A 23,225-nucleotide genomic window follows, 5' to 3' on the forward strand; every position below is an offset into this window, starting at 1 on the left:
AAACACACACAAGGTGGAAGTTTTTAGTTGATTGCACAGGTACCTGGACTTGTGAGGGAAAATAAATATGTCCACTGCCAGGGTTGCCAGCATGTGAATTCTAATATATATCTGGATAACAATGTTACAGAAGTTTGCAGGAGAACAAGGAATAAACCATGACATGGGAATTGCTGACTGGGCTGATTTGAGTGGAGAGAAGTGGCCTATGTTGGCATCAAGTTTTGCCCACTCTGTAGCATTTAACTGATGGCTTAGCAGCTTGTGATCTACTAGTGATAGTGGTGATTCACTTGGGAGACAATGTTCAGGATCCTATTCCTGATGTGCGTTTCAAATGGTATATAAGATCAGATTAGGTCTGCAAGAGCAAATTTGTGTCCAGCAGCAGTGACTGATGTCTCTGAATTAGTTGAGTGTCTGAATAACTGCTACTGTGACAATATAATTAATATTAGTAAGTGTTAGAAGAACATTAAATCAGGAAATTGTAGGGGTTTTGGCTGATTAAATATTTTTAATGTATGGCAAAGAAAAATTGCAAGCTATGACACTTCTCTCTTTCTCAACGATTGGGTACATCTGTTAGGGGTCAGAGTCTCTTTTTCTCAAACATAAAACTATCAGTATTTTAGAACAGAAATCCCACCTGTGATTTCTCTTGCCATCCCTGGCCAAAGTCCACTGTCCAACCATTCTGAGTCATGAGTCATGGTAAATATCTACATGTATCTGTGCAACTACAGACATGACACCTGGCACATGGATTGGTGCTTGAACTGTTCCATAAAGTGGCCGTGGCACAGCCAAGAGCTAGCTGCTGATCCACATATTCATCATTCTCGCAATGAGTAGTTGGTCCTGCTTCCTGTGTGTCCTCTTTCTCCAGGAACTTCTGGAGCAATCTCTCCCCATAGAATGTGTCCCTGTCTTTCTTGGCTCTCTTAATAACAAAGTGCTGTTTGTGCCTCCTTAGTGGTCCTCTTTCTGATTCCATTATTAGCTAATTGTGGCATTCAGGCCCCTAGGTGAGAGGGTTGGCCCAGCAGGTGTAGAAGTGCCTGCTGATGGAATGAAACAGTAAATTATTTATATTGCTTTGGGACAGGGGAGGAGAGAATCTTTATTTTGCTTTTTTTTTTCTGTATTCAAGCTACAACATTTTGGAATGCTTATATAGCATTCCTTCATGAATTCTCATGTATAATCACTCTCTTATATACCATTGGGAAACCCATGCATGCATGCTGGGGAAAGTAAAATCAATTTTACTGTAATAAAAGAAAAAAAAGTCATGTCTGAGGAATATTTACCAGTGTGGGCTTAGACTGTGTTTCATGCAAGGGAAGCTTTCTCGTATTTCAGAAATATGAGAATGGGAAAAAAATGTAATTTTCTTGGCAAGTGACAGGATCCCATCAGTGTGTGCAAAGAACATACTGATTGTGAAGGGATTAACTTGCTACAGGTGTGTTTCCTTGGGGCTAGGTATAGTAGCTGGTTCCCCATATAGCATTCCTTGCTAACAGTTACTCTGTCAGTGTAGAAGTCTCAGTTCCCACAGCTTGGCCCTCCATCCAGCTCAAGCTTTCCTCCACCCCATCTGAGTTAACAGAGATGCCACTAGACTGAAGTTAGGTTGGATTTACAGACAGTTTTCTGTCTGTGAGCTGTGTGTTCCTTATATCATTTAGCTCAAGGGGTTTCACCCCAACTTCCTCAGTGACTGTTGGGGAGCCCAGACCCTCCCTGGTCCCAGAGCTGGAATCCAGGGGCGGGCAACAATTTTTGAAGTGGGGAGTCATTTCACAAATCTCTAAAGTGGTCTCGGGCTGCCCTGGAAGGGGCGGGATCTCAGCTTGAAGAGGTGGAGTCAGGAGACCATGCTCCCCTGCCCACGGGCCCCTGTTTTGAGCAGCTGACGATTCCCTCTGGTGCCATGCACCTCTGGTGGGTGGGGAGAAGACTTCACATGCTCCCTGTCCCCGGTCTCAATTGCTCTCAGGGTGAGGGAGCTGCAGGGCAGCCGCAGGCCGGATTCAGCCCATGGACGCTCTCTTACCCACCCCTGCTGTAGCTAATAGCCAAGATCTGCTCCTCACACCCCTTGATGTTTCCCTGCACTTTTCTATCCTCCAAACAGTGATTCTCTTCCTGCAGGCCTCTTCTGCTACCCATTTCTTGGCTTTATAATCACCACCCAGCCCCTCCCCAGCTCAGCTCCATCATCAATTAAGCTTGGCTGTCTCTCTCAGAAGGTGTTGCCAGGACTGTATGCCAACAGTCTCCCTTCAGGGCCTGTGAGAGGTAACCCTCATCCCAATGACTTAGTAGCTCATCAGTGAATGTAGTATAGGGGTTGGCAACCTACAGCACACATGCCAAAAGCAGCATGTGAGCCAGTTTTCTGTGGCATGCGGGCAGTAGCTCAGCCCTGTCCCACCCCCTGCACAGTGGGGAGCCTGTGCTGTGTCTTGAGCTTCAGCCATGCAGCTTCAGGCTGGAGCTCCAGCTCCAGCTTCCTGCTGGGGGAAGGGAGGCAGTAGAGGTGTGCGCACAGCCTGGGCGTGCAGCTCTTGGAAGCTAAGGGGTTAACACCCCCTCTTGTGCTACTGCCTGTGCTTCCTGCTCTGAGAGTGAGGCAGGGATGGGGCTGCTAGGCAGATTGGGGTTAAGCAAACAGTTACATGTGGGGTGCCGGGCCCAGGCTGCGCCATGCTGCTACCCATGAGGTGCGGGGGGGGGGGAGGAGGAGTCCCTTCCCCAGAGTACCTGGAGCTGTGGGCTGCAGGTGAGGGGCGAGCCCTGGGCAAAGGACTGGATCAGGCAGGGAAGTGACTCTGCCCTCCCCTCCCCCCAGCTCCTCCTTGCTCTAGCGCTGCTCCCAGGAGGCTGAGAGTCACAGTGCTGCTTTCCTTCCAGTGAGTGCACTGAAGAGAACAGGGATGTGGAGCGGGGGAGGAAGGAGGATGCAGGAGGAGGATAGGATGGGGCAATGCAAGGGGATCAGGCTGCAGGATCATGGGGCTGAGGGGAACAAGGCTGGAACAGAGAGAAGATGTGAGAGGGGTAAAAGTTTCTTTTGCTGAAGCTGTACTTTCCTTTACTCCCCACTCTTTTGCCTCCCTTTCCTCCCCCTCCCCCCCCATCACAGCACAATCCTCTTTGCACCTTATCATTCTGTGTGAATGAGAATTTCAACCAGTTTGCATAATAATCAATCAGTCACAAGGGTATTGATGTGTAGCTACAGTAGAGTCTCAATTATCCGACCTAAATGAGACCAGAGGATGGTCGGATAGCAGAAATGTCGGACAATATGGAATACTAACCAAAAACATTAGTACAAATATGTATAAACTCAATTTATTACTAATTCTAATGAAAAAATAAAAAATATTTCAACAAACAAAAATAGAATTTACAACAATTTTCTGAATATAAAAACATTTAAAGAAATGTTTTTAAAGAAATGAGTGATCAGGGGTTGTTTTGGGGCGTCCTTTCTTTTCTTCCTGGCAAGATCACGCCAGCATCTGAACAGCAGTAAGTCTGTAGCAGTCGCTTCTTCTGTTGCTCAGTGTAAATTAGTGCTGCGTCGAGAGCCTTCACTCCCTCACTGTGTCTCAATCTATCCACTTTCTCTAGTTCATCTTCCATGTCGTCATCATCACCACGATTCACAAAGTCAATTAAATCTTTATCAGTCAACTCTTGTTGCTCATCTTTTTCCATCCATTCTTGTACGGCATCATTGCTTACAATCTTTACAGCCAGGAATCTGTTTCAATAAGATTAAAAGATTTTCACAATTTTCTTGACTTGTTTCTTCATTACATTCATCTTCATTCATTCTTTTTTTAGCATCCGTGAGAAACTTTTCCCATGATCTTGCCAGTGGGTTTTTTTTTTCATTTCTTTCCAAGCTTGTGCAACCCCATAAACAACATCTTTCAGGTTTATTTTTTTCAATTTATCTAGCATGTTATTTCTATCGTCAGTAACATCTGTAAGTGATTTAAGAAGCTGCCGTCGATATATATTTAAAGCTTCAAGAACATAGGTTGACACAATGAGGTGACATTTGGTGGTAAAAAAATCACTCATGTCTCCATCCTTCAGTTCATCTGCATTAAGATGAGATGGCGCATTATCAATAACCAAAATAGCTTTCATTTCTAGATTTTTTGAATTCAAGAATCTTTCTACCGAAGGAATGAATTCATTATAAAACGAGCTTCGAAAAATTTCAGAGCATACCCATGCATTCTTTTGGTTTTTATACCAAACTGGCAGTGCTGTAGGAGCTATGTTTTTGAAAGCATGTGGATTTTTAGATTTTCCTATTAAGGCAAGTTTGAGTTTATGGTTACCTGAGGCGTTACTGCAGGCAAGAATGGTCACTCTTTCTTTGCTTCTTTTAAAGCCAGGAGCTGAATTTTCTTGCCAGGAAGACAGAGTTTTTGATAGAAGCATTTTAAAATTTAGGCCCGTTTCATCACAATTGTATATCTGTTCATGCAATAACCCTTTGTTATTTACAAGAGACAGAAAGTGTTCTCTAAATTTAATAACTGATTCTGAAACTGCTGATAACTTTCCTCTGCAGATGTTGAGCTGCCTCACTCCATAACATTTTTTCCAATGATCTAGCCAGCCTGTACTATCTGTAAAGATGGCTTTTCCTTATTAAATGCATTATGAAATGCCAGTGCTTTTTCTTGTAGAATAGGTCCAATTATTGGCATGATGTTTTGTCTTTACTGAGTGAACCACAAAAATAAAGCTTCACTCACCTTTTCATACTCACATTTTTTCATCATCTTTCTTTTTTTTCAGACCTTAATTTGAAGCCCTATCAGAGCACCATTTTTTCGATGTCATTTTTTTTCTCTTCCAATCGCCAATGGTAACACGCACCACACCATATTCTGTCGTCCCTTTTTGCATAGTTTCACCTTTATCTAGTCTTTGTAAGGCTTCACGTTTTTGTTCCATTGAAACAACTACTTTCTTTCTCTTCATTTGCCATGCTGATAAAGAAATTTCAATCTACAGTACTGGTATCATCAAACAAAAGCATTCATGTGCATGGTGTGGGTGTGTAGCGCTGATAGTTGTACACGCTGCATTCTTATTCGTCAATTCGTCACATTGGCAGGCAGCACACGATGGTGGGCGGTGCATCGGATAAGACAATGTCGGATAACCGAAGGTCAGAAAATCGAGACTCTACTGTATTTGGCTACATTCTCCACCCTCTCACCTTTTCTGCTTTACTTTCCCAAGCCCCTCCTGCCCCCAAACTCTCTCTTGTACCCCCACCCACACCCTCTCCTGCTGCCAAACTCCCTTCCAGACCCTGCCTTCCTGCACCACATCTCACGCTGAACCTCTAATTTTTGTCCCCACCCCAGAGCCTAAGGGGTCCCTAAAATCCACTAACCCTGGCACCCCAGAAAAGTAAATCTGGCCTATGGGAAGCCAAGTACCTCAATCCTCCCTGTCCCTTCCCCTTGCCTCATATGGCTGGAGTGCCAGAAGAGTGAGGTGTGTCAGTCGGGGGCCATATCCGTGAGGATTGCGGGTTTTGGGGGGAGTTTTTTTGCTTCTCATTTATGTGGTCCCCAGCTGATTTTTAATGTGGGTCAGTGGCCACTGACCCAAAATAAGTTCCACACCCCTGCCTTTCTTAAATAAAGAAAACATTACAACCTTTTGGATGGGACATAATTTAATATTTTATTTTTTAAATTAAGTTTGATAAACTTACATGAGAAAGTTAAAACACCTAGTCTGTTTAATAATTTAAATTAAACCATTCTCCCTAGCTTCAGCACTAGCAAAATGGCTCAGGCATAATTATGTAATTAACGGCGAGTTTCTATTAGCAGCTGGTAGTCCGTGGAAAGTTTAGGATTGAGACAGGTGGTCCACAGGCTGCATGATGGAAAGAGCTTCTCCTTCCCTCCTGGGAGAACAGCATAGCCCAGGGCAGGATGGTTAAATCTTTGCATGCCACTTCAGAAAAGATGATGATCCCTGAGGTAGTAGTTTAGTAACCTACCAGAGGGTCTCAGAAAGTCTCTACAAAGAAATCTAAAAATTGTATTAAATTCCTGCTTTATAAAATATTGTCATATATCACCTTTCAAGCACGGGGAAAAAAAACAGGGCAAAATTAACACATTTTTGGATTAGAATGCAGACTAGTGTATATGGCAGAGTCAATTTCTTCAAACTCTTCCTCAGCATGGAAAGAGAAAATCTAAGGTGAGGCTTGGTAAAAGAATGCCTGCTAAATGAAGAATCGAGGAGAAAACACAATGAAAAAATACTTAAAATAGACATTATTATTGCTCTATGGGATAATTGCTACTCAAAGCATGTATCTGTAGCGTTACATAGACATTGCCAATACAACAAAAAACTGTAACTGCAAAAATATGCAGCACTCTGCCTGTTAGCTTTTAACAGTTATGGAAGGTTTAACTGAAAGCCAAGTTTGAAAAAAATTATCCTCTTGGCATCCATTTTTGAAACACAGTGGCAGATATGGGCTTAGGAATGGATATTATCTGAGCAGCATTCAAAATGGAGGGTGTCCATCACCTGATCTGTCATCTAAGAAGAGACCCAGACCATCTCCAACAGGATCTCTCCCGATTTCTACCCATAGCCGAGTCAGCCATGGTGATAAGCCTGGCACATCGGGCACGGCGGCATCGCACTCTATATCCTCCACGAAACCGCCGCCTCCGGCACCCCGAGTAACTTCGGTACTGCCAGCAACTAAACCCTCAGCACCAAGGGATGCGGTACCCAGGGCATCTTTGGCACCAATAGTGTCGGCACCGAGCACCATTTCGACACCAACCCGGGAAGTGGTGTGGGGGCAGACACTGCGCGGAGGAAGCAGCACTGGGCGTACCGGCACTGTCGAACGTCTCCCACCGCTCCATTGTCAGCGACACTGATGTTCGGGCACCGTCTATACCTGTGCACCAAAGCGCGTCTCGCTTGCCCATTTTCTCACCGGCACCATCGCCATCCCCTCCGGCACCGTGCTCCCTGAGCTATCTCCGAAGCCCTCATAAATCTCCTGATCCACCAAGGGATATTCTATCTCCCTTTCTTGCGGCATTTCCCCGCGCGAGATACTAGACTTTATAGACAAAGCTCCTTCTCTCCTGTGCCTTCAGCAAGTTCATATCATCGATCAAGATCCCCTGGTTCCCCACGCTTACATCACTGGCAGCGTCACCCATCTTACTACCCTGAGAGACGATCGCCCTTGGATAGATAGACTCGTCACTCGGACAACTGCTATCTCTGTGACCCCCAAAATAGATATTCCTACTACTACCGTTGTCGATCACATTCCCATTCTTGATATGGCTACGACTCGGCTAGACATTCACCTCTCTCTGCTCCGTTTACTCCACCACATCGGAGCACACCGCCTCTTTGCATGACTTCACAGGTCTCTCACACGCCTCCCGATGACCGACCAACCGAGATTTCGGCACCGAGCTTTGCCGGAAAAAAGCGCCAGTCTAGACGCGGATCTTTCAGAAAATAAAGCCTTTTCCAAAAGATCCCTTATCCCTTATTTTAAGAGGGATAAGAGATCTTTCAGAAAAGGCTTTATTTTCCGAAAGATCCGCATCTAGACTGGCACTTTTTTCCGGCAAAGCTTCATGCCGAAAAAAAGCGGCAGCCATTTTTATGCTTCTGAAGCGGGGGAGATTTAAATCCCCGCTTCATTAGCAATTGCAATACGTCTAATTTGCATCCCTTTTACGAAAAAGGGATGCAATCTAGACGTAGCCGGACTGTGTTATTTCAGAATAACGTTAGTTATTCTGAAGTAACACTTCTGTGTAGACATATCCTTGCAGTAGCCAGTGCTGAAAAGTGTAGTCAGTTCTCTAGGCATGTGCTGCATTGCAGTGTATTGCTCTAAGCTGGAAAACTACAAACTGTTGCCTTGGGAACTGCACTGCTCTTGTCATTGTTGACTAGTTATATGCTTGATGTGAACATAACGACCCTGATTATTGTAACTACTGTTATCAGTGAAAAGGATTGTAATGATAGATCATAATAGTTACAAAAATTGCTTAGTAGAATGCAAAGGTATTATTTTTGACTGTTTTTTCCCACGAATATCTCATCACATATTGAGTTATATATTAGGGATGAAAGAGGTTAGCTGTTTAAAGGGGTAACCAATAAGCATGAGCTTATCAGTTATCCAAATGATTACACGCTGTTACTAGACTCGATCCGGGGGAGCTGGCTGCCGCAGTACATTGCTGTCTCTGAACTAGAGGCAGCAGGCGGGAGCTGGTACTTACTTGGAGCCAGCTGCACCACGTGCTACGTACAATCAACATAGATTTAAATGGATATTAAATTGTGATTTTGCAGCACGTAAAAGAATAAAATAAATCTAAAATTAATTTTGATTCTTCTAAAGCAAACATAATCGATGTGTACTGTTTGCTATCTAAGATTGCCATTTGTAACTTAACTAAAAAAAATTGTGAACTCTTAATCACATTTGACATACTCATCCCAGTATTTGCTATGTATTGTATGCTTTTAACAGATATTTTGAAGTAGATGGGACTAACATATTGAATAATTATTACTGCATTCACCAGTAAAGATTAAATGACACAGAAAAGGAAATATTAATATTTTCAGACTAATTTTATGTTCACCTTTTTTTTCACTCCTCTTTAGGTTCTTCTAGCCAGCAGTTTTGTGCCAGTGTATGCAGGAATTAAACCAGTGGAATATAAAGGAGAGGTAATACTGTGATGTTTGAGGACTTGGGTATTTAATTATAAAAACACTCTTCATTTGTGACATCAAAATCTCAAAATGGATTTTAGGGCATGGAAGGAAAGGGAGAATCACATGTCCATTGTTTTGTTTTATATTTGTTGTTTATTTTATTCTATAGATAAAAGATCACTAGAGGAAGTCATTGCAATTCATTCTTATACAAACAGTGAACACCAGAGACACTTCCAAATGCATAGTGATAGTGACCTGCAAGCAGCATTCTTAAAATGTTAATACAATATATAATTGCTTATCTAGTCTGATGAACTAAGTACTGGTGCTTGACTTTTTATGTCGTCGGAGTGTGGAATGTAGTGGGCCATCCAGTTAAGGTCTTTGTTTAAACCTCTATTATAGGTGTTATGTTTAGTGTTTTTTTCTCATTGTATCTTTTCCAGAATATTTTCAGATAAATCATTTTGCCTGTCGCTGAAATACATTCATATTTGATAGGTTAGTATCTGAATGCTAAAAGAGAGTTTCAGTTCATTTCTTGTGCCAAAAATCTGGCTGGTTGTGGGAATGATGTAGTAGTACCTTGTAAAATTCAACTCCACTGACATTATATCTGACACTTAAGAATACCACCTTGGCCAATAACCCAAGTCAGAGGCATCAGATCATGATGAGAAGTCCCACTGAAATTCAATAGAAGCCTCACTCTTTGCCAGATGGAGTCATTTGGTTGTTGATCTTGTTTGTACAGTTCAGGATACATACGTTGATGTGGAATGCACCACTTCATCACTTGAATGAAATGAAATCTCTTTGTAAATCTAAGGCTTCACCTATGCTGTACATCACTTGTGCTGGCACGTAGAATATGTGTAACAATGTGCCACAGTGGAAAACGAGCTACATCTACACTGTCAATGAAAGGCTCTGGCGGGAGCAGAGGGGAAAAGCTCCAGCAGTAGGGATCTGGCAAAGCCTTTCCCTGCTACTGGAGTCTTTCCCCGTTGCCCGAGTCTTTTTCTGTAGCACGGAAAGACTCCAACAGTGGTGAGAGAGCAGGTTACTACACTCCTAAAAAGAACAGTATAGATGGAAGCCACTGCTTGAGAAACTAAAAAAACATGTAGGTTATATTTTCTGTTACATACACACACAGGTTTCAGCTATATCTTTACTTGCCTAATCAGTCCCTCGATGTCTGCCCTGTTCTTGAGCACTGCTAGGGGACTAGGTGTGTATATTCTCTACATGCTCCAGTAAGAAGTTTGCAGTGTGGATGTATCTTAAGGTTTTTTTTCAGTTCAGAAGTAACCTAATGTTGCTCAGTAGTGTTGTCCCAGAAGACTTAAATCCCATTCCTGTATAGCAGGGGTTCTCAGACTTAATTGCACCACAACCTCCTTCTGACATGAAAAGCCCAGGAGGGGAAACCGAAACCTTAACCTGCCTTAGCCTCTCTGCCCTCGAAGGGTGGAGTGTGGGGGGAAAAGCCAAAGCCTGAAGACTTCAGTTCTAAGCTGGGGCCTTGTAACCTGAGACCTCCCACTGAGGGCTGAAGTCATTCTCAGGTTTTGGCCCTGGGCCCCAGGACGTCTAACAGCAGCCTTGGCAACTTCATTAACATGATGTCACAACCCACTTTGGGGTTCTGAACTTCAATTTGAAAACTGCTGCACTAGAGAAAAGGTAGTCACTGATGTTTGCTTATATCTTGAAATGTGCACCTCCATTGCTTCGTGATCATTTCAGACTTTTATGTAGTTCTGTTCTCTCAATTCAGAAGCTAAATCTGTGGTGTACTTCAGGTGTTTAGGAGTACTGAGTCTTCCGCCTGAAACTTGTCACTGATCTGAAGTGGAGAGCTGCAGAGACAATTTCTTGAGGAGGAGAGAAATGGCTACTTAGCATTAAATGTAGCCATCCAAATGTAGTGAGTCTTCATATTCACACTAATCTCGCTCCCATCTTCAGAGATGATTGCATTTGATATTGAGGGGAATTTACAGGCAATTAAAGAGTGTAGAGACTTTCACCCTGTGCTCCAAGATATTTAAAGAGTGGATGAGATGTACAAAAATTTTACTACTTGGTGATAGTTCTTGGCTCATGAACCAAAGCGTGTAACTCTTAAAGAATGGCTCTGCAGAGGCAATATATTTAGAGAATTGCATTTACTAGTATATATAGATTCCATTAAGCCCAGCCCTCATGCTTTACTTCCTCAATTTGAGTTTCTGGTTTGGTTTTCATTGCACACTATTTCAGAATTTCCCCTATCTTTGCACATTGAGCCTCTTACAATAATTCAGAAATTTTTGTATTTTCAATCGGCATTCTTAGCTCCAAAGATACTGTGGATAGGGATTGTGATGCTTATGTCTGTAGGATAAAATTATTTGTAATTCAGCCTCTTGTAAAAGTGTTGTGTCTGGTCTCTCAGATGTTGAAATCAGTTTTAAGGAAGGGTATTTTGCAATATAAACAGAATTTTTAAAAAAGTTGAAAGTTTGAGTCGTGAAAATGCAAGAGATGTTAAACTATTAGAAAAATGGGAATTTAAAGAAAATGGAATATCAGATTGTTATTAGAGGTACAGTCACGTAACTAATATGCTATGGACACAATCCAGTTCTGGTGAACCAGCAAAAAGACAACTGTCACAACACGTGGGCATGTGAGTATGGTAGCAGTCTTCTGGAATTGGCAGTTTTAGAGGTGGCTACAGATGAAAGGCAGATGGGTTGGACCAAGGGCAACTGCCCTTTTAGAGTTGAAAAATAGGCTGGCACATAGCAGAGACTTATACATGACGGAAGTAGCTGTGCAGCCAAATGATGGAACATAGAGATGGAACAGCTGCTGAACCCAGTTGTTATAGCCAGAGATAATGCTGTTAATCATCTCATTGATTGCCAGGGTCTTGTAATGTAAGGACTGGTTTCACTTCATGTGACAAAGGCTATAAATTATTTCCTGACAAAGTAGAACTAATAAGCTCCTTTTGAAATCTGTCACAACCACTTTTTCTGTGACGGAACCATAGAGGTGTCTTCATCTGCCATTAAGTTTACAGAAATTTGTGTTGTTTTGCACTTGAATAATGGGCACTTACAACTGCGAACATGCCATCAGCTCATTCCTACTGTGAGGACTTGACACCTTTGTTTTTTGTGGAAATATAATTTACAATTAGAAAAATAACAAATTTATAATGTTCTGAAAATTCTTTCAGACAAATAAAATTATTTTTTGGGGAGTTGGGGGGTGGGCAGAGCTTTACTCACATCTCCCTCTAAGCACAGAATAACAAATTTAGTCTAGGTTAGCAGGCCCATAAATTCTGACATTGATTTACACTCTAGCTGTCAAATTAAGGAAGATAATTGTGTAGCTCAGGTTAATATTTAAATATTATAGTAGTATGGCAGTAATATGGTACTCAGAACACTGTTAACATAATGAAACAAACTGCTGTAATTAAATTGGGAAACTTAATATATTAGTACTAGAAGATTTACCTGGTGTTGTTTGAGTCTTTCAGAGCAAGAGGTTTCAGGTATGGAGGTGTGGGAGTCAGGACAGGGACTTGGGGATGTGGGAGTCAGGGGGCTGGGTTGTATGGGGTGTAGGACTCAGGGCAAGGGGATGGAAGGTTGGGAGGGATTACTGTAGCCACCCATGATTACAAGAGTAGTGCTGCTAAGCCTGCCTGAGTGACTTCTAATGGAAAGAATGGGGCTGGGCTGATTGGCAGCTCAGGAGGAGTCTGAGGACAGAGGGGGCACTTACATGGGCCAATGACTGGCAATATGGAGAGCCCCCAGCCCCAGCTGGCCACTCTGTTCTTGGTGCAGCTGCCACCCTGTGGTCACTCTGCAGTATAACTGTCTCCCATGCTTGCTGTCCTCTGTGGTCATTTCGGAGCATAACTGTCCCTCCTATCAGACCCCTCCTTTTCCATTTTATGGAAAACAATCGAATTCTAGGTGTAACAGCCACCAGGCAGATTTGAACCTGGGACCTCTGAAGTAGAGTATAGGAGCCTCTACCCTCTGAGCTAAAAGCTAGCTGGCTCCCAGCCCATGCTGTAGAGGTCTCTTGATCTTAACTGTTGCTGTGGTACCGCTTGCATTGCTCAGTAACCACACTAGGTGTGTGGGTTACATAGGCACACCCCATTTTCCTGGCACAACCAAACTGAGACCTTCCTTTAACTTAAGAGAAAGATGCATACCTAATTTGGTGATCCATTTTTTGAAGACCTGATACTCATCCCTCATCAGCATTCTTTGTCATTGATTTTTGTAGGCAGAATGTATGTGCTTTTGTCCTTTGAATGGTGTTATCCAAATTGTCTTGGTGTTGGGCAGGCAAAGAATAAATGGCATACTATATTATATTTTTTAAAGATTGCTGAGTGCTTTATGTAACAGTGGGTTTTTTTTTACATCTAGTGGTTTACCTTTAAATTGATTATTTCAATTGTTGTTTTAATAGTTAATACTGGACTTTTGATGTATACATTCTGGTCAGTGTTCAATTATTTGTTTGAGAACCATGAATCTACCTCCAAATGTATATTGGTACATACACACTTGATACTAGTTTGATGGTGAGTTGTATTAGAGCACTATGACACTAAACACTTTTTCTATGATAGGTACCAATGAGCTGCTTCTCTGGAGATGAGAAGTCTCATGAGTGAAGTAGACGTGTTCTTTTACATTGCCAGTGTGTGTGTGTGTAGGGGAGGGGGAATGAAACAGGTGGCACAACGGGGAGTTCTGGCCCCAGCAGTGACCGTGGAGCTCCGGCCCTGGCTCTCCACCCCAGCCCTGGCTGTGCAGCATGGCTAAGAAAGCCACGGAACCAGGTGGCTGTGAAGCTCTATCCTGGCTGTGGAGCTCCAGCTATGATACTTCTCCCTAGCAGTAGTGGGACTGGCAGCATTTAGAGAGCTGGGGTAGAAGCAGGGGCAGGCTGGAGCCTAGTGGCAGCACAGGCCAGGAGGGGAAGGACTTCCTCTGGTCTGGCAAATCTACTCGTTCAGGACCAGTCAGGTCCTGAGGGTGCTGGACCAGCGAGGTCTAACCTGAATAAAGCCCTGCTATATCTTAGAGTTGTTTCACTGATACTTGCACATACTTATACAGAAAACATTTCTCTTGTTTATATATATTGTACATGCACACCTCTACAAGCATGCAAAATTATAATTATTAGTATTCTAAATTTTGTATAATCTCTGAGGCATTTTGAGGTTTTTATTTTACTGATTTTACTGTGTTCATATTAATATGCTAACTAAAAAACAAACCAAAATTAGCACTGAGTCAAGATTTCAAGACAAGTTCAGAATATCAAACATTTACTAATAAAGTAAATCATGTTTACAGTGTCTCCAGTGAACAGTGAATTCTTTGTGTTGTTCAGACTTTAGCATTTTGTTTCATTGGATATTAACAAAAACATAACGCTTTTATAATGTGCTAAGAAAGACAGTATGTATTCAACACTATTTTTTTAATTTAATTTAATTTTATTTTATTTTATTTATTTACGTATTTATTTATTGTGATCCAAAGAACCAGTGATCAAGGTTAAGCTCTTTTCAACACTAGAGCTGGCAAATACTTGGTTTTTCTGTCTGTTAGCAGGTCTGAAAATTTGAAAAAATATTTGATTTGGGTTGAACTAAATTCAAAACTTGCCAAATAATTGGCAAATTAAATCTTTTTCAAGTCTCCCATAGATGAATATCCTACAGAACTGATATCCTCTTTCTGCCATAGTTACTGTTCATTGTGAAAATATTACTGTAGCTTGGTAGTTAGGACACTCATCTATGATCTGGGATTCCTAAATTCAAGTACCTGCTCCAGTGACTACTTAATTGTTTATACACAGCGGAGAGATTATCACATATTTCCTCCCAGAATATCCCATGGTCCAGTGCATAAGGTTCATCTCTGCAATGGGAGAGAACAAGCTCAAATCCCCTCTCAGTACCAGGCTGATGGGAAATTTAAGCCTACGGGCTCATCTAGACTACGGTAAAGTGTCGAAAGAGGATATGCAAACTCTGCAGGAATTTGCATATCTTCTTCCAGTCTCACTGTCGAAAGTGAGAGTAGTTTAGACGTCTCTTTTTCGGCGAACCTCCCCCCCCTTGTCGAAAAGCTGCTCTTCCTCAAAAAATGAATTCTTGCTGAACTTGCGTATCCTCTTTTGACACTCGAGCATAGTTTAGATGAGCTCTGGGTCTCCCACATCCCAGGTGAACCCTCAAAGTATTGGGTAGCACTTATAAGGGAAAGGCTGCTTCTTCCTCTATCCAGAAAAATATATTTAGGAAGAAAACTATTCATTGAACTCATGCAAATTCCATGAATTGTTTTGGGTCGACCAAAATTGCATTTACAACTACTAAAATATTTACTCTGAAAAATTTCACCCAGCTCTAGTCAGCATGTAACAAAGTTTGCTTTTTTTTCCCAATAGAAATGGATTGATGGTGGCTTGACCAATGGCCTGCCTATTCTACCTGTGGGACGAACACTCACTGTGTCTCCTTTTAGTGGGCGATTAGATATCTGTCCACAAGACATAGGACATGTTGATCTCTATATTAAAGTTGCAAAGCAAGACCTAATGGTAAGTGACCTGTTTTAGCTATTTTTTGTGATCTCTATAAAAAATAAAAATGATTATACTTAGTTTTATGTGATTTTTTTTCAAGAGCAGTTTAGAGAGTTTAGTACCCAACACCTATTGACATTTATGGAGTTGAGTACCTAACATTTTTAGTTGCATTTTAAAAAACAAAGTTTTGGATTTTTACTTTATAAAAAATTAAATTTTGTGTTCGGTGGGCATAGGCTACAAATGCCTTACTATAGAGCAATATTAAAAAAGAAGTAGAAGAAGATATAGAAGTTATCCTATCTCAGTTCAGTTTCTCCAGCAAAGGCCTGGGAAAAGATTAGCGTGTCCTACAGCATTCAAAGTGGAATAATTATAGCAGAATAAGGTGATTCTTATTCCAGAACACTGCCCACACAAGGACCTGTTCTGCAGTAGCTATGCCAGAAGGAATGCTACCTCTGAGGTATAAAAATCCAAGACATCCAGGATGTCAAAAAAGGACAGCTGGCAGTGTGTATTGAGCACACTCACAGATTGTCCAGGACAGCTACATCAAAAAAGGATGATCATGGGAAAACCTGAACAGGCGGTAACCTTATGTTTGGTTAATTACCAGGTGTATGAAGCCTAAAGTCCTTTTTCATAGATCAATAAGGTCATTAGATCATTTGATCTGGCCTATGTATTACAGGTCATTAAATTTCACCAAGTTACACTTGCAAAGAACCCAGTAATTTGATTTGGCTAAAGCATAAATTGTGTTTGGCTAAAATATGTCTTCCAGAAAGGCTTCAAGGTTTGACTTGAAGACCTAAAGAGGTGGAAAATCTGTCATCCCCTTGGTAGTTATTTTCAATGGTTAATTACCCTTACTTTGAATACTGTGAAAGATTTGCATTTGTCTGACTTCAGCATCCATTCATTGGTTCTTGTTATTCCTTTCTCCATTAGACTACAGAGCTTTTAGTACCAAGTATTTTATGTCTCTGCACTTGTGTTGTGCTTAGGAGGAGGAAAATCAATGTACCATGTTTATTAAGAATATAGTAGTAAAGCAGCTAGCATTTGCTTCTAGACAAACACACACACTGACCCACCAGTTGATATTATATTTACCTGTCTACGGTCCATGTCTCTCTGGTGGCCAACCAGATTGATCATGGATATGAGCAGGGCTCCATAGCTCTGGGCCGATGCTTCAGTCTTGGCAGGATGTATCCAAAATTTATGACAAAGGAGCTCATTTTTATAGCAGTTTTCCTTCACTGGGATCAGTAAGTTTCACAGCATCATGCTCTAATTAATTGTAGTTTGACCAGTGCTTGTTTTCTTAAGTTGTTTTCATATCACAGCTATTTTGTCCCAATTGATAGATGCTTGCCTTATCTTTTAGCCTCATCAATCTGCCCTTCATCCACATCTCGATAGGGATATGCAGCCATCACCTGGCACTTTTACGTCTGTCCTTGGTTTCTCCCTAAAACATCTGGCCTGGTGATGGCCTTAACACTTAACTTCTAACACACTTCTAATTCACACATACAAAACAGAATTGATTTCTTTGTTACACAGACACAATATGTACAAGAACATCAAATCACAATTTAAAGAAAACAATCATCATACCCTTTTATTTATTTCACAATACTAATTTTAAAATGTAAAACAAAAGCCATAATAATCTATTCCTACCTTAGAATCAGGTTCAGACACAAAATTCTGGCTGGTGTACCTTTACCAATAGTAAGATAAAAGTCCTTTCTGCTTTCAGAAAGGGTGGCTGGCAGGGTACACTGAGACACATTACATTGCATAAAGCTACATTTTAGCTACATGGCTGCATGTGTACTATAATGATGTCACCCCTCAATCTTATTTTTGATGAATTAACCAGGTAAAGTTGGTTTAGTCTCTCACTGTAAGACTTTTTCTCTAGCCCTCATAAATGTTGTGGCTTTTTTCTGCACGCTCTCCAGCATTTCAATATCTTTTTTAAAATGTGGACACAAAATTAAATGCAGTATTATAGTATATCTTGCATGTATACACAGCTAAAGTCACTTCGATACTCAATACTGCCTGTTTATACATTCAAGGAACACACAAGCTCTTTGCCAAAGCATGGTACTGCAAACTCATGCTGAATTGTTTCTATATCATTTTCATAGTCACTAATTTCCAGGATACAGTACCCAGCTCTGTTGTATAGCCATGTTCCCAGTTCTTTTTTTTCCCTAGAAGTATTACCTTCCTTTTGACTGTACTAAAACACCTTTGGTTTGAATAGGCCCACTGATGAAGAGATCCAGATTATTCGATATAATTGCCATCTTCTCATTATTTACTACCCTGAAAGTTTTAGTATTAAATGCAAATTTTATCAGCAGTGATTTTTTATTTACCTCCAGATCACCAATGAAATGTTGAATAGTGTCTGGATTAGTTCTTATCCCTGCAGAAATCTACTAGAAATGTCCCATTCAACATGAATTCCCCAGTTAGCCAAATCTTAATACACTTAATGTCTACTTTATTGATAATGTGTGCTGTGAATTTTTCATCAGAATGTGGAGCAGTATTAAGTCAAATGTTACAAGTCAAAATATATTATGTCTATACAGGCAGTCCCCGGGTTACGTACAAAATAGGGACTGTAGGTTTGTTCTTAAGTTGAATCTGTATGTAAGTTGGAACTGGCGTCCAGATTCAGCCGCTGCTGAAACTGACCGCCAGTTCCGACTTACGTACAGAATCAACTTAAGAACCCCAAGCGTCCCCAAGTCAGCTGCTGCTGAAACTGATCAGCAGCTGATTCCAGGAAGCCCGGGGCAGAGCAACTCTGCCTCGGGCTTCCTGTAGTCAGCCGCTGGTCAGTTTCAGCAGCAGCTGACTTGGGGACGCCTGGGGCAGAGCTGCTGGGTTGCTCCAGTAGCGCGGCTCCTCGGCGCTACTGGAGCAACCCAGCAGCACCCCATCTGCTCTGCCCCAGGCATCCTGATTCAGCCGCTGCTGAAACTGACCAGCAGCGGCTGAATCAGGACGCCTGGGGCAGAGCAGCTGGGGTGCTGCCTGGTTGGTCCAGTAGCGCTCAGAGCGGCACTGCGGGACCAACCGGCAGCGCCCCAGCTGCTCTGCCACAGGCGTCCGGAGAAAAGCCTAGTCTGCTGGGGGGGGGGGGGGAGGGGGAGCATACTAGCTGCGCCCCCCCCACCCACACCCTAGCAGACCAGGAAGACGCAGGCGGCGCACCGAGACGCACCGCGGTCCCGCCGCCTGGGTCCTCTGCTGCTTTGCTCCCAGTCTCCCTGGTCTGCTGGAAACCAGCAGACCAGGGAAACCGGGAGCAAAGCCTCTGAGGATGCCAGCAGCGGGACAGCCGCGGGGCTTCTGGGCTGCTCCGCTGCCGGCTTCCCCAAGGCGTTGCAAAGCTGCGGAGGGGCTCGGGCAGCGGGGCAGCCCAGGCACGCCTGGGCTGCCCCGCTGCCCGAGCCCCTCCGCGGCTTTGCTCCGCGTCTCTCTGGTCTGCAGACCGGGGAGACGCGGAGAAAGCCCCGGAGTACACGGATGGCAGGACCGCGAGGTCCCGCAGTCCGTGTCCTCCGGGGCAAGCCCCGTTCGTAACTGCGCATCTGACGTAAGTCGGATCCGCGTAAGTCGGGGACTGCCTGTAAAGTTAATTTTATCAACTAAACTTATAAGCTCTTTTAGGAATGAAATCAGGTTTGTTTGAAAAGACATACTTTCTGTAAAACCATGTGGACTATCAATATTTATATTCCAATATTGTAATGCTTTATCATTTGAATATCATTTTCAATTTTCTATTATTTTGACTGGGATCAGGCTAACTATCTATAGTTACCTGTCCATTTGCCCTTTTTGAGTATAGGCACAACATTAACACTCCTCCAATTATATGAATTTTCCCCCTCTAACAAGACTTATGTCAGTGGGCCAGAGATCTCCCTAGCCAACTTTTCAGGACACATGGGGTCAAGTTATTTGTGATTGCTAATTCAAAAATTCCTGGATGATTATATTTGACTAACTTCCTTTGTTACTAATGGGCTGGAAAGTACACCATCAACATGTGAAATGATTACTTCATCCCCTTTCTTTCAAAATACAGAACAAGAATATTTATGGAACTTTTCTACATCATTATTAATGATTTTACCATATTCATCTAGGAACAAGGCAGCAGGGGGTAGTACACATTTCAGTGATTTCTTTTGTTCCTATTATACTGCAAGCCAGACCAGTGAGGGATTTGTTGTCAGTTGCCCATAACCCTTAAATGCTCTGCTGATGAGGCTAAGCCTGAATACCGACAAACCATGCATCGAGGATCCTGTAATAAGCAGCTCTGAACCAGCAACTCGGATTCCAGAAGCCTGCTGCAGTTAAACCCCAGCTTTAGTTATAAATTGCAAAATGACCCCAACACTCCTCCCCAATTTGTTTTTCCCAAAAACATGTTCTCTGCAATGTCCAGTTCTTCCCCGGATCATTCAATGGAATAATGTATATTTTGTTCCTCTGAAGATACAAATGCATGGCTTTATCTCTTTAACAGATACTAGAAATCATGTTGATCCAAACACAGTAGTGGTTTAGTATAGATTGAAAGTAAAACAAGTTTATTAACAAAAGGATACGGAATTTTAAGCGAGTTCAGGTGCAAAAGGCATTGTTAGAAATGGTTACTACCAAATAAAAGTGAAAAATGCTTTCTAATGAATAAGCTGCAATATTTCACCAAGAATCCATCTAGAAAATAAGATGATATTGATCAACTGAGTCATCTATCAGAGATGGTATAAATAAAATTTGGTGCTTCCTCCATACATGCTAAAGAGCTTATTTGGAGGACTCTTTTTTTCTGTGATTCTGCATCTGTGGAGTTTCCCACTGACGTCACCTCCTGCTCCACAGTTGTGTTCCAGAATCTCAAGTATCCCTTGAATCAGTTTCTATCTTGATACAGAGACAATGCTGATCATTTAAAAAATGAAAAGTCTAGCAGCACCTTAAAGACTAACAAAACATATAGATGATATCATGACCTTTTGTGGGTACAACCCACTTCCTCAGATGACTGGAGTATTAGAAGTCCAGATCCAAGAATAAATAAGGGAAGGCGTGGGGGAGGGAGGAAAAGAAAAAAAAATAGCAAATTGGATAGTTTTGCACTTGGATAGGAAGATGATGTCTGTTTGGATCTGTGCACGTTTCTTTGTGTAGTTGATGGATTTCCACTCCATATGGCTGAATATGTGTCTGAATCTGCAGACAGCCTGGAACAATAGTTCTGGAAGTTTTGAACTATCCTATTCAACTTAGATAAGGCAACAAAGACTTGATTATTCCATAGTTGAAACATTTGATTATTTATTTGAAATGAAAGGTAATTTTATTTTATAATTGTACTGCACTATTTATTTAATGTGTAGGAAATAAAATATATATTCAATGATTTAATTATTTAAGCTAATAATATTCACTATTGAATTTAATGTTATTTCTAGTTTTATTTCTTACTGGATTAATTAAATTATCTACACATAAACACATCTTTACACTATTAGGATGATCAGCTGGTGTCTTGAATAGTCTTAGATTTTAGGAAACATCATTTATCTATCCTGAAGAGTGTTAGAGGATAGAAAAAGACAGAGAAAACAAGAAATCAAATATAATAGTTTGTCTTCACAGTTATTTGACTTAAAATACTTCTTTGTTGCAGTTGTCGGTGGCCAACCTGGTAAGACTTAATCAAGCTTTATTCCCACCAAGCCAGAAGAAGATGGAATCACTTTACCAAAATGGATTTGATGATGCAGTACATTTTCTATTAAAGGAAAACTGGTTTGAATAGATTATGTGCTTGGAAAATTACCAATGTCTCTTGGTTGTCAAAACTAAGTATACGTGTTATGCAGAATCCAAAAGATTGCTGCCATGATTTTTGTTTATTAAAATACAAATGTCTTAGGTATTGCATCTGTCAAGAAAATATATAGGTGCTTTGCCTGAAATTTGTCAGCATGTCAAAATGCATAACTATACTTACATAGTAAAAAGATCTGCTCTTTCAAATATGTGTAATAGTAAAATCTATTAAAATTAAAAGGTTTTATTTTAGGATGCATGGTTCAGACTAGTGTATTGCTTTGTGACATACTGAAAATGAGATTGCTGATATTAATCATATAGGAGGTACTCATTCATTTTGTGTCCTGATATGTGTGCTGTATTTAGTTCTCTTAAGCTTTGAATACTTGTGTACCTTCCTTGTTAATTCTATTTTTGTGCACAGCAATTGTAACTCTTGAAGCGTGAACTCTTGATTACAAAGAGACTATATTTCTTTAATTATAATACATATAGTTTTTTCACTATAGAACTTCTTGTCCTTAAAATTGGTTTCAGAACTTTAAAATCCTGAAAATACTCCATCTCTTTCAATATTTAAAAACTTTTACAAAATGTGTAAAATATGTTAGAAGATTGAGACAGATATAATTAATTTTATTTGTGCACTGGTTCTTTGTCTACTAAATTTTAATAAACTAATTTATTTTTGGAACTTTAGTTATTTGTAAATTTCTCAATACTGTGGTGTAATGTTTTATTGATCCATTTTGGACAAATGATTAATATTTTTGAAAAAAGTTTACATAAATTCCTAGTTTCCACCTCACTAAGGGCATGATCCTGCACCATTAAAGCTAATAGAAGTTTTTTCCCTTAAATTAACTGGGTGCAAGATGAAGTCCCAAGGGCATAAGTTACAAAAGGGTCTCTAATAACTTTCCAGTGAATAATTTATAGAAATTAAGAGACAACATTTTGGAGATCTAATCTGACATGTTCCGCTGAGATCTCAAATATCCACATTTTAAAAATACTATTTGACATGAGGTTAATTGAAGAAATTTTGAACTGATTTCAGTAAAAGATCTTTGAAAAGCTCTTACAGTGGGGTTTTTTTTTTCTGTAAGAACGTTTTTCCATTGGAGTTAATGGAAATTCAGATAACTCAATAACTAACCATTTCAGATTCTGAAGGCTTTTCTATTGATTTAATTGTGTGGGTCAAGCTGTTAGATCCTTATATATTAAAAAATGGTTGTGAGGATTTTTTTTATATTTGTTGGCATTTTCAGTAGCATTTCTTGTTCAAAAAATATGCCTTGGGTCACATGCAGTGATTAGTCTATTTGCACGGTAAAAAGTAAACTGTGTATAAATTATATAATATTCAAATAAACAGTGACAAGTACCCTGCAGTCTTTGTTATGGGAAAATAAATATAGATGAGAATTTGAAAGAATCTATTACAGTTGTTCATAAACCAAGACCTAGCAAAGAAAATGCCAGACAATCACAAAATTTAGGTTTAAAGTTAGACTAACTGAGACTGGAGTTTGCAAATAATAAATTAATATCTGGAAGGTGCAACATAATGTTGTGATTTACATACTTGTGTTGCTATCTTTATAGAACAAAGAAATTTCTTTGACTCGAAATAAAATGCCATTAACTGGAACATCAGCTTAAAAATAAATATCAGGGTTGCTTATATGTTCTTTAAATCAACAAATTTTATCCTTCCTAGATATGTAGTTGTCCTATGGATAGTATTTCAAGAGTATTATATCGTTAACTCATTTAGAATAGTGATAGAGATGCAGCCGTGTTAATCTGGTGTAGCTGAAACAAAAGACAGAACTATGTAGCATTTTAAAGACTAACAAAATGGTTTA

General features: G+C 40.7%; 1 protein-coding gene across 3 annotated transcripts in view; it reads left to right on the plus strand.

Annotated features, from left to right (window-relative positions):
• Positions 1-22,045, plus strand: part of PNPLA4 (patatin like domain 4, phospholipase and triacylglycerol lipase) — a 41,623-nt gene extending 19,578 nt beyond the window's left edge. For all 3 annotated transcript variants that reach the window (XM_075915329.2, XM_075915316.2, XM_006114120.5), the window contains exons 7-9: positions 8,752-8,817; positions 15,313-15,465; positions 21,203-22,045. In XM_075915329.2, coding sequence (XP_075771444.1) covers positions 8,752-8,817; positions 15,313-15,465; positions 21,203-21,334 — 351 coding nt within the window. In that variant the 3' untranslated portion in view covers positions 21,335-22,045. The remainder of the gene's footprint in view (positions 1-8,751; positions 8,818-15,312; positions 15,466-21,202) is intronic.
• Positions 22,046-23,225: the final 1,180 nt, after the last annotated feature.

This window comes from Pelodiscus sinensis, chromosome 1 (genome assembly GCF_052426305.1).
Source record: "Pelodiscus sinensis isolate ZL-2025 chromosome 1, ASM5242630v1, whole genome shotgun sequence".
Lineage (NCBI taxonomy): Eukaryota > Metazoa > Chordata > Testudines > Trionychidae > Pelodiscus > Pelodiscus sinensis.